The 14,956-nt window shown below is 28.8% G+C and overlaps 2 protein-coding genes across 3 annotated transcripts in view; one reads left to right on the top strand and one right to left on the bottom strand.

The window, feature by feature from the left end:
* LOC129956611 (uncharacterized) overlaps positions 1–14,956 on the bottom strand; it is a 136,438-nt gene that overhangs the window by 19,241 nt on the left and 102,241 nt on the right. The window lies entirely within an intron of this gene.
* LOC129956571 (uncharacterized) overlaps positions 1–14,956 on the top strand; it is a 78,821-nt gene that overhangs the window by 48,082 nt on the left and 15,783 nt on the right. The window contains exons 2-4 of the mRNA XM_056068501.1: positions 11,627–11,757; positions 12,157–12,203; positions 13,234–13,356. Coding sequence (XP_055924476.1) covers positions 11,627–11,757; positions 12,157–12,203; positions 13,234–13,356 — 301 coding nt within the window. The remainder of the gene's footprint in view (positions 1–11,626; positions 11,758–12,156; positions 12,204–13,233; positions 13,357–14,956) is intronic.

Here is a 14,956-nt window from a genome sequence, read left to right as displayed (position 1 = left end):
ATATTCTACTATGCAAAATAGTTGTTTCAATTTACTTATGAAATTATTACTTACTTCAATTTACTTACTCCCAAACTTTGCTTTGTGATTTTAAAATCGTTTCTATTGTCCTATGTATGAATACTCTTACCCGTCTCCTCCTCTAACTTCCGCACCATATCAATTGGAGAACGTTTAGCCCAATCTTGAAGTTGAGACCGGCCCACAAAAAGTCATCATGAGTACGTGGATTAGATAGCTTTGTTTTGATTTAATTATATTGACGTCCCGCTTACTGGAATGAACTGTGATCAGATGAAGAGGGGGACGTATGAACAGGCACATCCATACCTTCTCCAAAGAATAATGGGTGATATGGTAAGGAAACATATTCTTGCTTCTTATGGGATTAAAGCATGATAAAATGTTGAATTTCCTCCACTTGTCTAAAGCTTTATTCTTGGGAATTTTTCAATATGAAGAATCAGTTAAAAGACGAAAATTGGAATATATTAGAAAAATTATAATTAAAATGTACGAACATTAGCATGTGCAAATATAAATATGTAGATATCCTTTATATATCCAGGAACATTTTCTAAATTACATGTTTTTAAAGAAGACATTCGTCCAAATCGTGTGACTTTTCTACTGTGACTTTAAGCTTAATAGATTACGAGCAATAACAAATGTCTTAATACTTTTTAATGATAGTACATGCGTGTCTCATTAATCAACTAAAAATATTTTAGGAATATCCCTGCTCTATTCCTCATAATTAAAGGAATTCTTTTAAACATATACAATAAATGAATGGAATGATATGTAATTCATTCACTAAGTTCCATATTTTTAAATTAAAATCATGGTGGAATTAAATCTTTTGGAAATACATCAGATTATAACTTTTCAAGGGGTGTTACGTGTTAAAATTTGGTGAAATTTTTCAAATATAATTGAAAGTTCTGTAAAATCTCAATGAATTTACAACTCGATTTTGAAAACTCAATGTTAAATTCCGCTTAGTATATAATTTTTAAAAAATGGAATTTTTTCATTCTTAATTTATAAATATATTTCTTCACGTTTGAAAAAATTATCACGGAAATAATAATACCTGGTTTACACAAGGTATTAATATGAAAATTGCGTCAATAATCCCAGATATTTGACTATAAAAAATTAATTTATTCAAAAAAAATATCCCATTCATTTCTCATCAAACAGTAAGACCTACGACATTTAATGGCTGAATTGGGAAACATGTCAAAGCTGTAATTTAAAAATATTAAATAATTTGAATTCATATGTTATCAATACAAACACAACTTTAATATAGTTGATGTGCTTTCAAAAGTAAATTTTTGCAAATAGCTCATTGAAGATTTAAATTATAATCACTTGATTGCATCTTTTACAAAATAGTTTAATATCATCAAAATTTATAACAATGTTGAATTCTAATTTGGGAGGAAAAAATAAACCTAGATATTCTTATAATAAAAAATAAAGGTTCAATAAATTTACACAGTTAGAACAACAAACATTAAAAGCATCTGAATGACATTGAAAAAAAACGCACATTTATTATCCGTATAATTACAATGAAACTAATACAATGGAGTCAAATTTCCTTTTTTAACCTTTCACGGAAAAAGTAGACCAAAACATTATTGATATCCATATATGTTTGCATGATATAATTGACAAAAACTGTGAGTGCTAAAAAATGTTTTTTATATACATTCACGTTTTTAATTCCGTTTTTTTTTTTTTTTTTTTTTTTACTTCATGGCAGATTTAAATTCTGCTTTGTCTGCATGTCAAAAGGAAAAGTTTCTTTTCAGGTTAACAAACAGAAAAACACAGCAAAAAAAGTAATCCAAATAAAAACTACAAGTACTTTATAAATTTCTTTGTATCTTTGATTTTTGCATCACGTAAATGTTTGTCAAAAGTAAATACTTAGTTTTCCTCATATTGAAAATTTTAGAAGTCACTGACGAGAGTTCCCAAGGATTTATATTTGAAAAAATGGTTGTATAAATTAACCTTTTCTAGGGCCGTGAGAAGTATGCTTCACACCAAATTTATCAATCTTTGTATGAAGTTATGTAGGTTGGAATAAGTTCTGATAAATTTTTTTGGTAAGTCAGAAACTTAGATGCTTCAGTTCTTTATCTCACACAAAATGATGTGTTTTGGTTTGTTACTTAATTATTAATTAACCAAATTAATTAATTAATCAATTTATCTAATAAGCTAAATGAATCCCTTTTCTTATTCTAATTTCAAGCCTGAAAATATTTTAACATAATATAATTAGAAAAAAATTAAGTATTAAAATAAGTAAAGTATTATATTTTCAGTCAAGTATTCAGAACTCTCCAGGGTGGTTTCCTGGAAACTTCCATGTATTCTCTCCAGTAGAGATCTTATTTCTGTTTCTCAGCATGACATTATGGAGATTCTGTAAGACCGATAAGATAAATTCCTTGAGTAGCATTGGTGAATGGTAGTTCCTAAATGTGATCATTAGTGTGAATTTAGTATGTTTGCTAATTCTATCAAGGTAATATACAAGGTGGTCAATATTAAAACACACCTACACTGAGCTTTCTATACAGCCAACTACTCAGTGTAAAAGCTTCACAATTAGTGAACATAATATTCAAGACATGGGAAAAACGGGTTAAGAGGAAAATAAACTACTTCCAGAAACAACACCGATTGACTCTGTCCAACTTACTTGAAGTGGATATTTTATGTTAATCTTTTACTCGTAATAAACTTTTAACTCTTTATAAGAACAAAATTAGATGACACGATGACTTAAGAAAAAAAGAACACAGCTTGTTTATTTTTATCAAAACAATAATCTATGCTGACATCTTACAAAAATTAAAACGTACAGAAATTAAAAATAAGATGAAGAGTAAACATAGAGGACGCTGCATACTTAATACTTGGGATTCTTAAAAAATCTTGTTTATCGAGGACACCCGGTAACTTTGGCAGATTTGAAAGACAGAATCACTCTGCATGTGAGAAGCATCTCAATCGACCCATTAGAATCCACAGTTGAACAAGCTGTGCATCCATAAGGTCCTTGTGACCGAATGTTTGATATGTTCTAATAAAATATGCTACAAATGTGTAATTTGAATCTTTTCAACCTATTTTTAGTTGTACAGCGCCATAAATCGGTGTTTCTGGAACTGATTTTTCTTTCGCGTAATCCCTCTCTCAAGTCTTGAATATTATGTTCACCAATTGTGGAGCCTTTATACTGAGTATTTCGCTATTTAAAAAGCTCAGAGTAGGAGTGTTTTAATTTTGATCACCTTGTATATTTTGGTGCCTTTTTTTCCAACTGATTGTAACCAAATCTTGACATGAACCTGCGATTATAGCCACACGATTACATACCAAATTTTTTACGTTTGAATTCATTCCGCTTATGAGTTATTGTGTTTAAATACATGTGAAAGTATATGCCATCAAAGGTCGCAAAGGAACCAATTTCATCAACCGTTTGATGAAATTAGTTCAAATTTGATATCTAGATTTTAGATGCTTAGCCTCTGTATTAAATTTCTCTACCTAGCTCTTTGCGCTTTGTAATTATCGCGATCTAATGCATTCGAACTGACAGACTTTCTATAAAAATATTTCATTCAAGATTTCTCAACAACCTACAAATTTAGATTTTACTCCATATACCAAATTTCACCCGCTTAAGGGGCCCTAGTGGCCAGGTGGTAAAGCCACCGTTTCGAAACCGGAGCGTTTTAGGTTCGAGACCAGATTCCAACGAAGAACCGTCGTGTCAGCGGGCCTGGTGCACATTAAGTCAGTAGGGACCAAACGCCCTACGCTTTTTGTTTAAACCAAAAATAGAGTATTTATGAAATAGTAATTTTTATGGTAATAGTATGGTATTTAGTTGCTCTGGATCGAACTACTTATAGAGTGCTAAGCGACACGTTTACACATTCTTTTTTATAATTAATGGCGATCAATAAATAATTATTGATTACTAACCAAAATTTCGTTCTAAAATTCATAATAAATAAAAATTCTGTTCTCTGACCAAAGGAATTCTGAGACAACAATCATAAGAATGAAAATATTATAGAAAGAAAATATAAAATAAAGTTACACTCTCGTAAATTGTAAAATTAATTCAAGAAAATTATTCGGGTTAATCCTCGTCCCAAAACAAAAATTAAAAACATAATATTATGGAACTTTTCAAAGATAAGGAAATAAAATAAAAATTAAAAAATTGTATATAAAATATGTATTTATATAACATAACGTGATTTACAGAACACAATGCTTCAATAAACAGTTGAATGGATGCGTGATTTAATAATATCTTTTATGCAAAAGCTGTGGGTCAATATTATTGTAGTATAGAATTCGTGATGCACAAAGTTTTTTTTTTTTTAATCCATAAAAATGAGATATGTTCCGGGATTTTATACAATTAGAGTCAACGGGGCATTAAAGGTGTATAAATAATATTCAAAATCTATTCTTATTTTCAGTATTATAATTATACAATAAAAACCATTTTAAATACTGATAGACGAATCTTATCTTTTTTAATGAAATCACGATTTCAATGGAAAGGTAATTCGGAAATATTTAGCAATGCAGAAGTTCACATGATATGATGCTTGATAAGCGATTATTTTTTGTTGTTGTACTTCAACACTTCATTTTTGTGGTTCAACATTCGCTCCAATTTTGTCAACATATACTTAGTAAGGCGAAGGTTAACCTTTTATGCATTTTCATATGAAAGCACCTTATTTCATTGACAATCTAAAAATAATGCTTTAAATAAAGTCAATTATAGGACTTTACATTAGATAGATTTCTTTGTATTTGTTTTGATCATATCACGTGTAATTTTGAAACGGAAAGTATGTGTGTTTGAAAATGCACTCATAAAATTACGTGTCATTTTTTCCGAATAACACGTGTTATTATTTATGAAAACTAAGTAGATGATTATTTGAATATTAAAGACGCGATTATGGATGGAAGCTTACATATCCGCTGCATATTATAAGGATTCCATTGTATACTTTATCAATAGACTCGATCTCTGTATTCTTGTTTCAGCTGCAATATTTTCATATATTTTGAAATTCATTATTTCCTTGAGAACAAAACAATAATTGAATTAATTTCGTCTATCTGATTGTATTTCCGTGCTTTCGAGAACACACAAATTCAAAAGCACAACGAGAATATAGAACTGTATCAAATTTGAACCATTCTGCTAATCATAATTTGTACAATTTTGAAAACATTAATTATAACTTTCCTGAAATTATGTTAAAAGAGCCATAATAATAAAGACATATGTGTTGCTTTTGATGATGAATAATAATATTAAATTTAACATTCATTTATAAGCATTCACTTTCCAGGAAAGTCTTAAATTTTTTTTTAGTTATTCAGCATGTCGTTTTTCTGTCCAAAAAAATTGTTAAATGAGCCTATTTGTGAAAGTTATTTTGTCTCCAATTTTAAAATATTTTTTAATGCGGAAATCAAAATCTAAATTTAAAGTGAAATGCGTAATTTCATTTTTTTGATTATTATGTTAAGATGACATAAAAGTTTTTTTGTCTAAAAAATAGTTTTTATAATAATACTCAGATGTTATCAGAATTTCAAAATTATAATACACAAAAATTGTTTCGTAGAAGAAGTATTCTAAACTAATAATAGAGGAAGATGTATTTGTGTATTGGCATTTTGCAGAACAGACTTTTTGATCTATCAAATTCGGTATAGATGCATTTCAGAGAGTTTACATGAGCAACCCGAAGAAAGATCTATGAAACTTTAAAGGGACAGTGGACTTTGAAATAAGCAAAAATGGGCAGAAACATGAAATTTTGTTTTTATTGTTCCCTCACCAAAATATATGTTCATATTCAACTAAAATAGTGTTATAATATATATTGTTCAATAAAATGAATATTTCAAAGGCTTAAGGATAAAAGGCGTATTTTTATGACTTTCCTCAAAGCGATACTGTAATTAGATTTAAATATCTTTGAAATGTTCCAGATGTTTTAGTTTTTGAAGAAATTAGATAGTAAAGATAATACAGATTTCGATTAAACATTAAAAGAAAATAAAGAATTCATTTTATATTTCAAGTTATTTAGATAGTTAAGAGTCAATTTTAGTTCCGAAAAACATAAAATTCTTATGAAAATTCAGTAAATGTGCATAAAAATATTTATAAAAAATTAGCATTTAATTGGAATTAAAAAATCATACATAGTTTAATTCCAAATAAATTTTTATTGATAATAAGGAAATAATAATAATGATAAATTAAAACTTGAATCGCCTGATATATTTTTTAAAAAAAATTTTAATATAATTTTATTTTTTTAAAAAAATATTATTTTATTCCAAAAAGTTTTTAAAAGAAATTTGACTTGTACAATACATATACATATGCATAAAAAATTCAATACATATGTATAATACGTGCATTCTTCAATACATATGCATAAAAAATTCATAATTGTAAGTGAATAATTTGAAAAAATGTCTAATAGTCCCCTTAATTAAATATCCCCTTAACCGTCCCCTTATTAATAATAATCAGGCTTATGCTTTTCCGTGATAATTGCACAATCATATTTTTGTACCACTTTAAAATTTGAAAAAATACATTTTTCATGATACCAATTTAGCTTTCGTCATAATCATTGTGTCAAGCAAATTTTTCTTAAATTTGGACAGTTTCTTCAACTATATTTATCTTTGCCTACTTTAGGTCAAATAGGTTTTATTCCTTCAATGAAATATAAGTTGTTTCCATTGTTTCATAAAATATTCAATCGTGTATATTTTTCTGTTATTGAATCTGCTTTTGATATTTAATGAATTAGTGTTCAGTGGACTTTCAGGGACAGCACGATGAATTACCCCGATCTGCTTTTATTTATTTAATTTTTTAACTCATTTTTTTACATGATTTTTATAGTTCCATTTTTTTTATCCATTTTCGATGGACATCAAACACCCAGACAAGAAAAGTAAGAAAATTTGATAAAATGTGAAAATGTAAATGTAAAAAATAATTCCACGTCGTGTTACAGCTTTATAATCCTAATGGAACAACCAGCACTAATTATTCATTTTCGCAACTTTTATTTTTTTTAAATCAAAGGGAGAAATAATACTCGACGTGAAATTTACTTTTTATTTTATTTTTCAAACAAGGCTTTCCAAATACATCATTGCCTTCCAGCCATCTCATAAGAATTTTTTTTTAATATTTTGTCCTGAATTCATCAAAATCTACACTATTTGCTACTGATGTTTCAATAATATATACTTCCATGGTTAAATTCAGAATATATACACAAAGAGTCTTTTATTAGCTTATGTTCAAGGAATAATAGCGATTTTCTTAATACTGCAGATCAATGAATTTACTAAACAGACATCCTGTAGTAAAATATTATTAATAGATAAACAAATGTAGAAATTTATTTTAATAAAAAAATAGAGAAATTACTGCTAAACCTTGCTAAAATATAATCAAACGATTTTTCTACTTTCATAATGTTCCATTTTAGAATAAAACTTGATGCATAATATCTTTTGATAAGAGAAAAACCATAAAAATCATTTGAAACATCATAGGAGAAACTGAATATTAATATGTTTCAAAAAATATTTTCTAAATGTTTTGTGCATGATTAAAAAGCCTCAAAGCAATCGTTCTCTCATATTATTATCAAATCAGGATTTTATTCTTTCTAAATAAAATTGGTATATAGAAATTATTATATTTCAGAATACTTTATGAGAGAATAAATGAAAGATAAAAAATAAATAAAAAGATTATACTTTTCTCGTTTTTTAAATTGAAAATGGGTTTATGACAATGAATGAAATGAGTCCCCCCCCCACCTTCTTGGAGAAAATCATTCTCGAAAATTGCCTTTCAAAACCAATAAAGTACTTTTTCTTCCCATGAAAAACAAATTCTTGCTTGAAACGGACAATTTTATTATTAAATGGTTCGTTAAAATATAATAAGCGTTATAACCTTATGATAAAATCAGAAATATTGAGATGAAACGAAAGCATTACTTGTGTTTTCTTTCAGATTTTTCAATTTTAATGAGATAATAAATGGATGATTTGTCATTATTCTATGAAAGATTCATCTTTCAATTCAAAATTGCAGAAGCTGTTTATCAAAAATATTTGCTTCAACTTTTAAGACTGGATTTTCAAATATTTCAAAATGAATATAAACTCTCCAAATACAATTATGTCATACACAAACAAAATGTATGCCCACCGAAATAAAATACAATCTAGAACCTTAAAATCGAGTATAGAAGTATAATAAGAAATCACATGTGATAATAAATAATATGTGATCCCATATAAAAAAAATTAATCTGAATAACACTTTAGAAAATATCAATGTACGAATAACTTGTACAAATCACTTTAGAAAATATCAATGTACGAATAACTTGTACAAATCACTTTAGAAAATATCAATGTACGAATAACTTGTACAAATCACTTTACGGATGTACAATGTACGAATAACACTTTAGAAAATATCAATTTTCGAAGAATAACTTGTAACGGAAGAAAATGAATATTTAATAATGTAGAAATTTCTGTGAGGGCAACAAAAATCAAAATTCATAAACACTCAAATGATGAAAGACAGAATGAAAATAAAGCTGGTTGTAATTTAAGCTAAAATGAAATAAACCTTTAACTGTAGTTCCAATTTCCCTAAATTCAAAGAGGAAAAGGAATTGCTTTTTTCTTTAAATCAACCTATCAGTTTTGTGCGTAGTTGGCTTCCCAAGACTGCAAAACGAATCGAACATATCTGCATTTCTCTTATTTGTTGGTTCAATTGTCTTATTTTTTGTGTTTCTATTGTTTGTTTTTTCGTTTATATTGATTGCAGAATTAACAACGTGATTAAGTAATCAAAAAGAACGACGTATCTAATAAGGAAAATAAGAAGATTCGATTAAAAAAACAATTTCACTTTTAAAAATAAGTTCAGAGAATGCTGCAAGTCTACAGCCCTAATGAGCGAATTGGAGGCATCTCGGCAGCATAACATCACTATATCCATCAGAGAGAATAGTACCACTCCAAGATCCGACGGAGTTAATTCACTCACTCGTGGTGCTTCTGATAATGTGCATGACGATGGAAATGCAACTCGTGTCAATAATTTAAAAATGGAAAAGATCAGACTTCAGCTTTTGAGTCAAATCGATGAGCCAAACAATCTAACATTAGCTTTGGCTTAATGCAGAATGTAGAATAATTCACCTTTTCAAAACGTAATATAAATTCCGATTGTATATGAGATTCATAAGGCTTTGTTGTACCGAATCCTACTATTATTATACGCATACGCATCAAGTGCACGATACTAAACTAATTTTAGAATCCATCTGGCTATTTGTAAGAGGAAAAAGATGTGACGTCACATGAATTTGCGTTTGCAGTAACAATAATCACATGACTATGGTATAATTTGCATGAATTATTCTCGCTTATCAATGTTGTAAATATCGCTCATCAATATGGCATATATTCGATCAAGAATACAAACACGGCATTAATAATCAGAATAGAACACTGTTATTGGTTACATAGCCAGTATAGACCCCCGGGGGGGGCACCTCAAAATGAGGATGAGATACTTCCGGCATGGTGGCTGGATCTCGCCAACCTGGAGGGTACACTAATAGGTGGGGGATCTGACTCCTCCCATCGATGACGGGACGTACTTCCTTCGGGGAGGGTTGTATCGTGGCCGTTGACGGCCCATAGGACTCAACCACAGTTCCCCCCAATGTTGCTGTTGCGGCGATCCGGTCATTCAGTTTTATGGTTTAAATCCGTGTGCCTTCATGGCGGGTCCGAGAGTTAGATGGTTGACTTACATAGCCAGTATTTATAGTCAAGGGTTAAATACAAAACATTGTATATCTTTGATTGGACTGATATGGCTTACTCCTGGGGATCATGTTGTCCCAGCGTTAAGGCAAAGAAGTTGTCTGGCCACCACAGTGTGGATGAAAGATGGTGTAACCAATCATACGGTAAGATGTATAAAAAAATGTTTCAAGTTCACTTCCCTGGTGAGCATGTCACCTCGCATACTTGCCCACTTTTCTGGTCAGCAGGATCACCAGATCTGAACCCTTCCATCTTTTGGCTGTGGGACTTCCTCAAAGATAGACTTTATCCAGGACTTGTGACTAAGGAAGCGAACTTCCTACATCATTCAAAATGCCTCCTTCATTCCTATTGAAAATTTGCGTGCGATCGTTGATAATGCGGCTGTACGCGTGTTGTTGAACGACAAAGTATACACTTAAAGTACACAGGTGTGTAAATAGATTAAAAATCTGTTATTCTTTTATTTTATAACTGTTATTTTTCTTTTTATTGCGCCAACTGTTGGCAAAATTGCAAGATATTTTTTCTCGACGAAAACCCCAGGTTCATGGTTATAACACAGCATGTAATAAATATATAAAGTTTCATTCGGATCCGTTCAATACAAACGAAACTACGAATCTCTGAGTGCCGTTAGTTTGATTTCAATCACGCTGTATTACTACTAACCATTCAATGTAATAAATCAATCAATCACTTTGGAGATATTAATTGAATAATCTTAGAGCTACGGATCTCTAAGTGCCATTAGTTTTATTTCAACTACGCTGTATTACTAATAACCATTCAATGTAGCAAATCAATCAATCAATTAGATGATATTAATAATAGAGTTACGGATCTCTGAGGACCCTTAGTTTTATTTCAACCTCATTTTATTGCTAATAATTATTCAATGTAATAAATCAATCAATCATTTTGATGATATTAATAATAATAATAATATCAGCTGTAACATACAAATACATTATTGTATCAATAGAGATTGAAATACATCAGTATATGAAAGGTTTTTAAAGTAAATATTTCAGTAATAAAATTATTGCAACTATTATAAGAGGAAATCGTAAACACCTTTCTGAGTTTTAACTATAAAAAGTATTCAACATCGAGCTAAAACATACAAGCTTTCTTTCATTCTGATATTAAAAGAAAAATGTTATCTAAGTTGATAGAAAGCTGTTTTAGCACCCACCAAATGTGTGTATTTCATATAAAAACTTTTAGAGATGCAAAAACTATTTGCTTTGAAACTACGCAAATCCGAAATAAAAGCATTAAATTCGTTCTTAACAAACAGCAGGAATATTTGGCATCCGAACATGCATTGATTTTTTCATAAAAGTTACTTTATTTCTAGAAAAATATTGTCTACCCTTTATCTTTCATAAAAGTAATATTATTTCTAGAATAATATTGTTTGCCTTTTATTTTTCATAAAAGTAACATTATTTCTGGAGTAATATTGTTTGTCCTTTATTTTCTCCGTGACAAATTTCTATTTTCCTATCCATGAACAATGAAATGGCTGATAAGCGGTCACAAAAGGATGGAAACGTCCATTGTTTGCAATTTACGTTAAAATGCATCGACATTTTTTTTGATTATGAGAAAAGTAATATACTTTGATTAGGAAAAACCCGATGAGAATGTTAGGTGCAACGTTATTTCTACTATTCTTTTCATACGGTGAGAGTGGCCCGTCAGATTTAGCGGATTCTAACAAACTGAGAGATTGTTATTATTATCTTCTGTGTACAAAGAGTAAGTTTTAAATTCTGTATCCAAATTATATAAAACTGCATTTCCTTCATTTTTGCATTTAGATTTCAATATTTTGCATCAGCAAATCCATTGGCCCACTTGAATTAATTAGGACACATCGAATGTATTTATAGCTTATTCGAATGTACAGCCTCAAAATTATATTTTTCTTGTAAAAAACTACATTATACTTTATCACTTTACTATAATTAACTACACTTATTATCGATTTTCGTCCGAAATGGATAAAAGCTTATTATTTATTCATCTCTATTACTAACAAAGCTGCATGCGTGCGTGCGCGCGCGTGTGTGTGTGATATGGCTTAAGTTCCTTTTTTTTAAAGAATTGATAGCATTTATTATGAAATTCTTCTTAAATATTGTATTTTCTATTTAGATTATACTCAAGAATTTTACGAAATAACAGAGAAGGCTGGTCCAACGGTAATATATACATATTTATTCGCTTTTCATACACTGAAGTATGGATGTTCCTTTTTTGTTTCATCACAAAATTTATTTAAGAAAGCAAATTTTACTAAAGAAATGTATTAGAATTTCATTAATTCCAAATTTGGTGACAGTTTTCATTAAAATTCTTTTGAAAAAAATATACATGTTAGTAGTAAATTAAAAATGTGTTTCTATTTCCAGAATGTGCTTAGGAAAATTGAAATTGAGTATTTCTGATAAGTTATTCTTTCATTACGAAAATCAGTAGATACTTTCTTGTATTGCTTAATCAGTAGATCAATCAATGAAAATCTATAGATGCTTTGCTGTTATCAGGTAAAAAAAAGAGTACATTTTTTTTTACAATACTGTAAAACTTCATAATGTTCTTTGCATATTAAAAGACAACAACTTCTTTAAGATGCTTCGAATTTTTCATGTTTTAAAGTTAACTGCATTTTAGTTAAGCTTTCAAAAACAAGTTATTATATTTTGAAAAGGCGTAACTTTTGATGTTTAACGATCAAAACAAAATTTTAATTTTTATCTGAATGCGAAAAAAAGTTGCATTCAAAGTAAAATCCCCAGTTGTGTCATCAACTTTTAAACAGCTTTTTGTAATATTGTATATAGAAATATTTCAAAACGATTTATTATATTTTTTATTATAATGACTTCTTATAAGAGTAAGTTCATAGTGACGATCATTCATGCCGTAATATAAGTTATTAACTTAAATATTGTATAACATAACGGAATTTTACTGTAAGTTGTATTAACCTTTAAACACTTTTTGATTTTTTAAAATTTCTTTATTAGACGAACATGTGTAAAATATTTAATAAGAATAGCACAATAATTTGTAGTATACAATAAAAAAAATATTTAAATAAAATTTATTGATTAAATTAGAGATAAATCTGAAGACTGTATGAAATTAATTTTATACAAATTTATACAAAATATATATAAATTTTAGTAGGAATTTTATAATACTCTATACTTTTTGTATGCTTTAAAGTATAAACCTAAAATATGGGAGTGGAAGAAGGATATCTCTGGTGCTGATGTAACGACTGAAAATAGTGTAGAAAATTGGGTCAAATACAGGAATAAGGAGTGCGCTCTTTCAGAGGACGAAAGGGTAAGTTCTAATTTCTTTATTTGTATAAATATATCACAACCTAAATAATTCTTGAATTAAATGTTTCATTTAACAATCAAAATGTCACATAAAATATTCACACAGATTTAAAATCAAATTAATTGCAAAAAATTATATTCATTTCACTCTCTACTTCCATGTGAATAATTCTAAATGATAAAACAAAAGCTGCTTTTAAAAGTAAAAAAAAATTAAGCATATTCATATCAATAAATTTCGATAAAAGAAAATTTGTAAGAATTAAAACGAAACACAAAAAATAATAATGTTGAAAACATAAAACCTGTTTAATACAAAGAAAGTGTAGAACTAAAAAACTGCATATGTACCCAAATTTGGTACATTTGCATTTTATTATAATAATTGGTACATTTGCATTTTATTATAATAATTGGTACATTTGCATTTTATTATAATAAAGAAAGATAACTTTTTTCTTTATCTTATCTTTGTTATTCAATATCTTCTTTATTTCAATATATCTGTGAGATAAAGAAGAATGCAATAAAATATATAAATTGTTCTATAATCTATACTTATAATAAAGCTCAATGTGTGTGTGTGTGTGTGTGTGTGTGTGTGTGTGTGTGTGTGGGTGTGTGTGTGTGTGTGTGTGTGTGTGTGTGTGTGTGTGTGTGTGTGTGTGTGTGTGTGTGTGTGTGTGTGTGTGTGTGTGTGTGTGTGTGTGTGTGTGTGTGTTGGCGCTCTACAGGCAAGGTCATTAGGTCATTTGACATACAGCTATCAAATGTGGTACATGTATACCTTAGAGGTCGGGAATGTGCACCTGGGGTCCCTTTTTTTGAAATTTTAATTAGAATTTTAATTATTAATTAAAAACTAACTTTCCCGCCAAAAAAATCTTCCCTTTTCCCCACCGCCAACTTTTCCGCCAAAAAAATCTTCCATTTTTCCCACCGCCAAATGAGTAAGAGTTCAGTTTTTTTTTCTCCCAACAGAAATGAGGCTAGGGTTAACGTTTTTCGGCGGATTATTTCAAACGATTCTGTTTATTTTCTTAATGTTTTATGCATTTAAAATTAAAGATTGTTAATTAATCCATGTTTCAGATTCATTCTGAAGTACTTTTGAATTAAAATTACACAGAATAAAGGAAATTAAAAATGTATAATCTGCATAGCGTTACCCCAACTGGCGTAGAAAAATTCACGCATTTGCGTTACCGTAATTGGAGAAGAAAATTCATTCATACGCATTGTGTTCTGATTGTTGACATGGCAACCAACGGATGATTTAAATTATTTTTAGGTTAGTTGCATGCTTTTGTAAGTAAATTGTATTTATGTTAGTTATATATTTTTTGTATATGCTTATAGTTTTAAGTACATCGTTTTTTAAGTAGTTTTTTTAAACCTGTTTTCGACCGATTATTTTAAACGATTCATTTTATTTTCTTAGTGTTTGATGCATTTAAAATTAAACATTGTTAATGAATCGATCTGTTCAGGATGAATCTGAGAAAATTTTGTTGACAAATTCTTGAGATAATACATAAATTAAGAAAGATATTCTTTAGTGCCCATAAAGTTTAAACGCTCAGTGACTCTATTATCAGTAA

Source organism: Argiope bruennichi, chromosome 2, assembly GCF_947563725.1.
Source record: "Argiope bruennichi chromosome 2, qqArgBrue1.1, whole genome shotgun sequence".
Classification (NCBI taxonomy): domain Eukaryota; kingdom Metazoa; phylum Arthropoda; class Arachnida; order Araneae; family Araneidae; genus Argiope; species Argiope bruennichi.
Note: the sequence above shows the minus strand (reverse complement) of the source record. Positions and strands in the feature narration are given on the sequence as shown.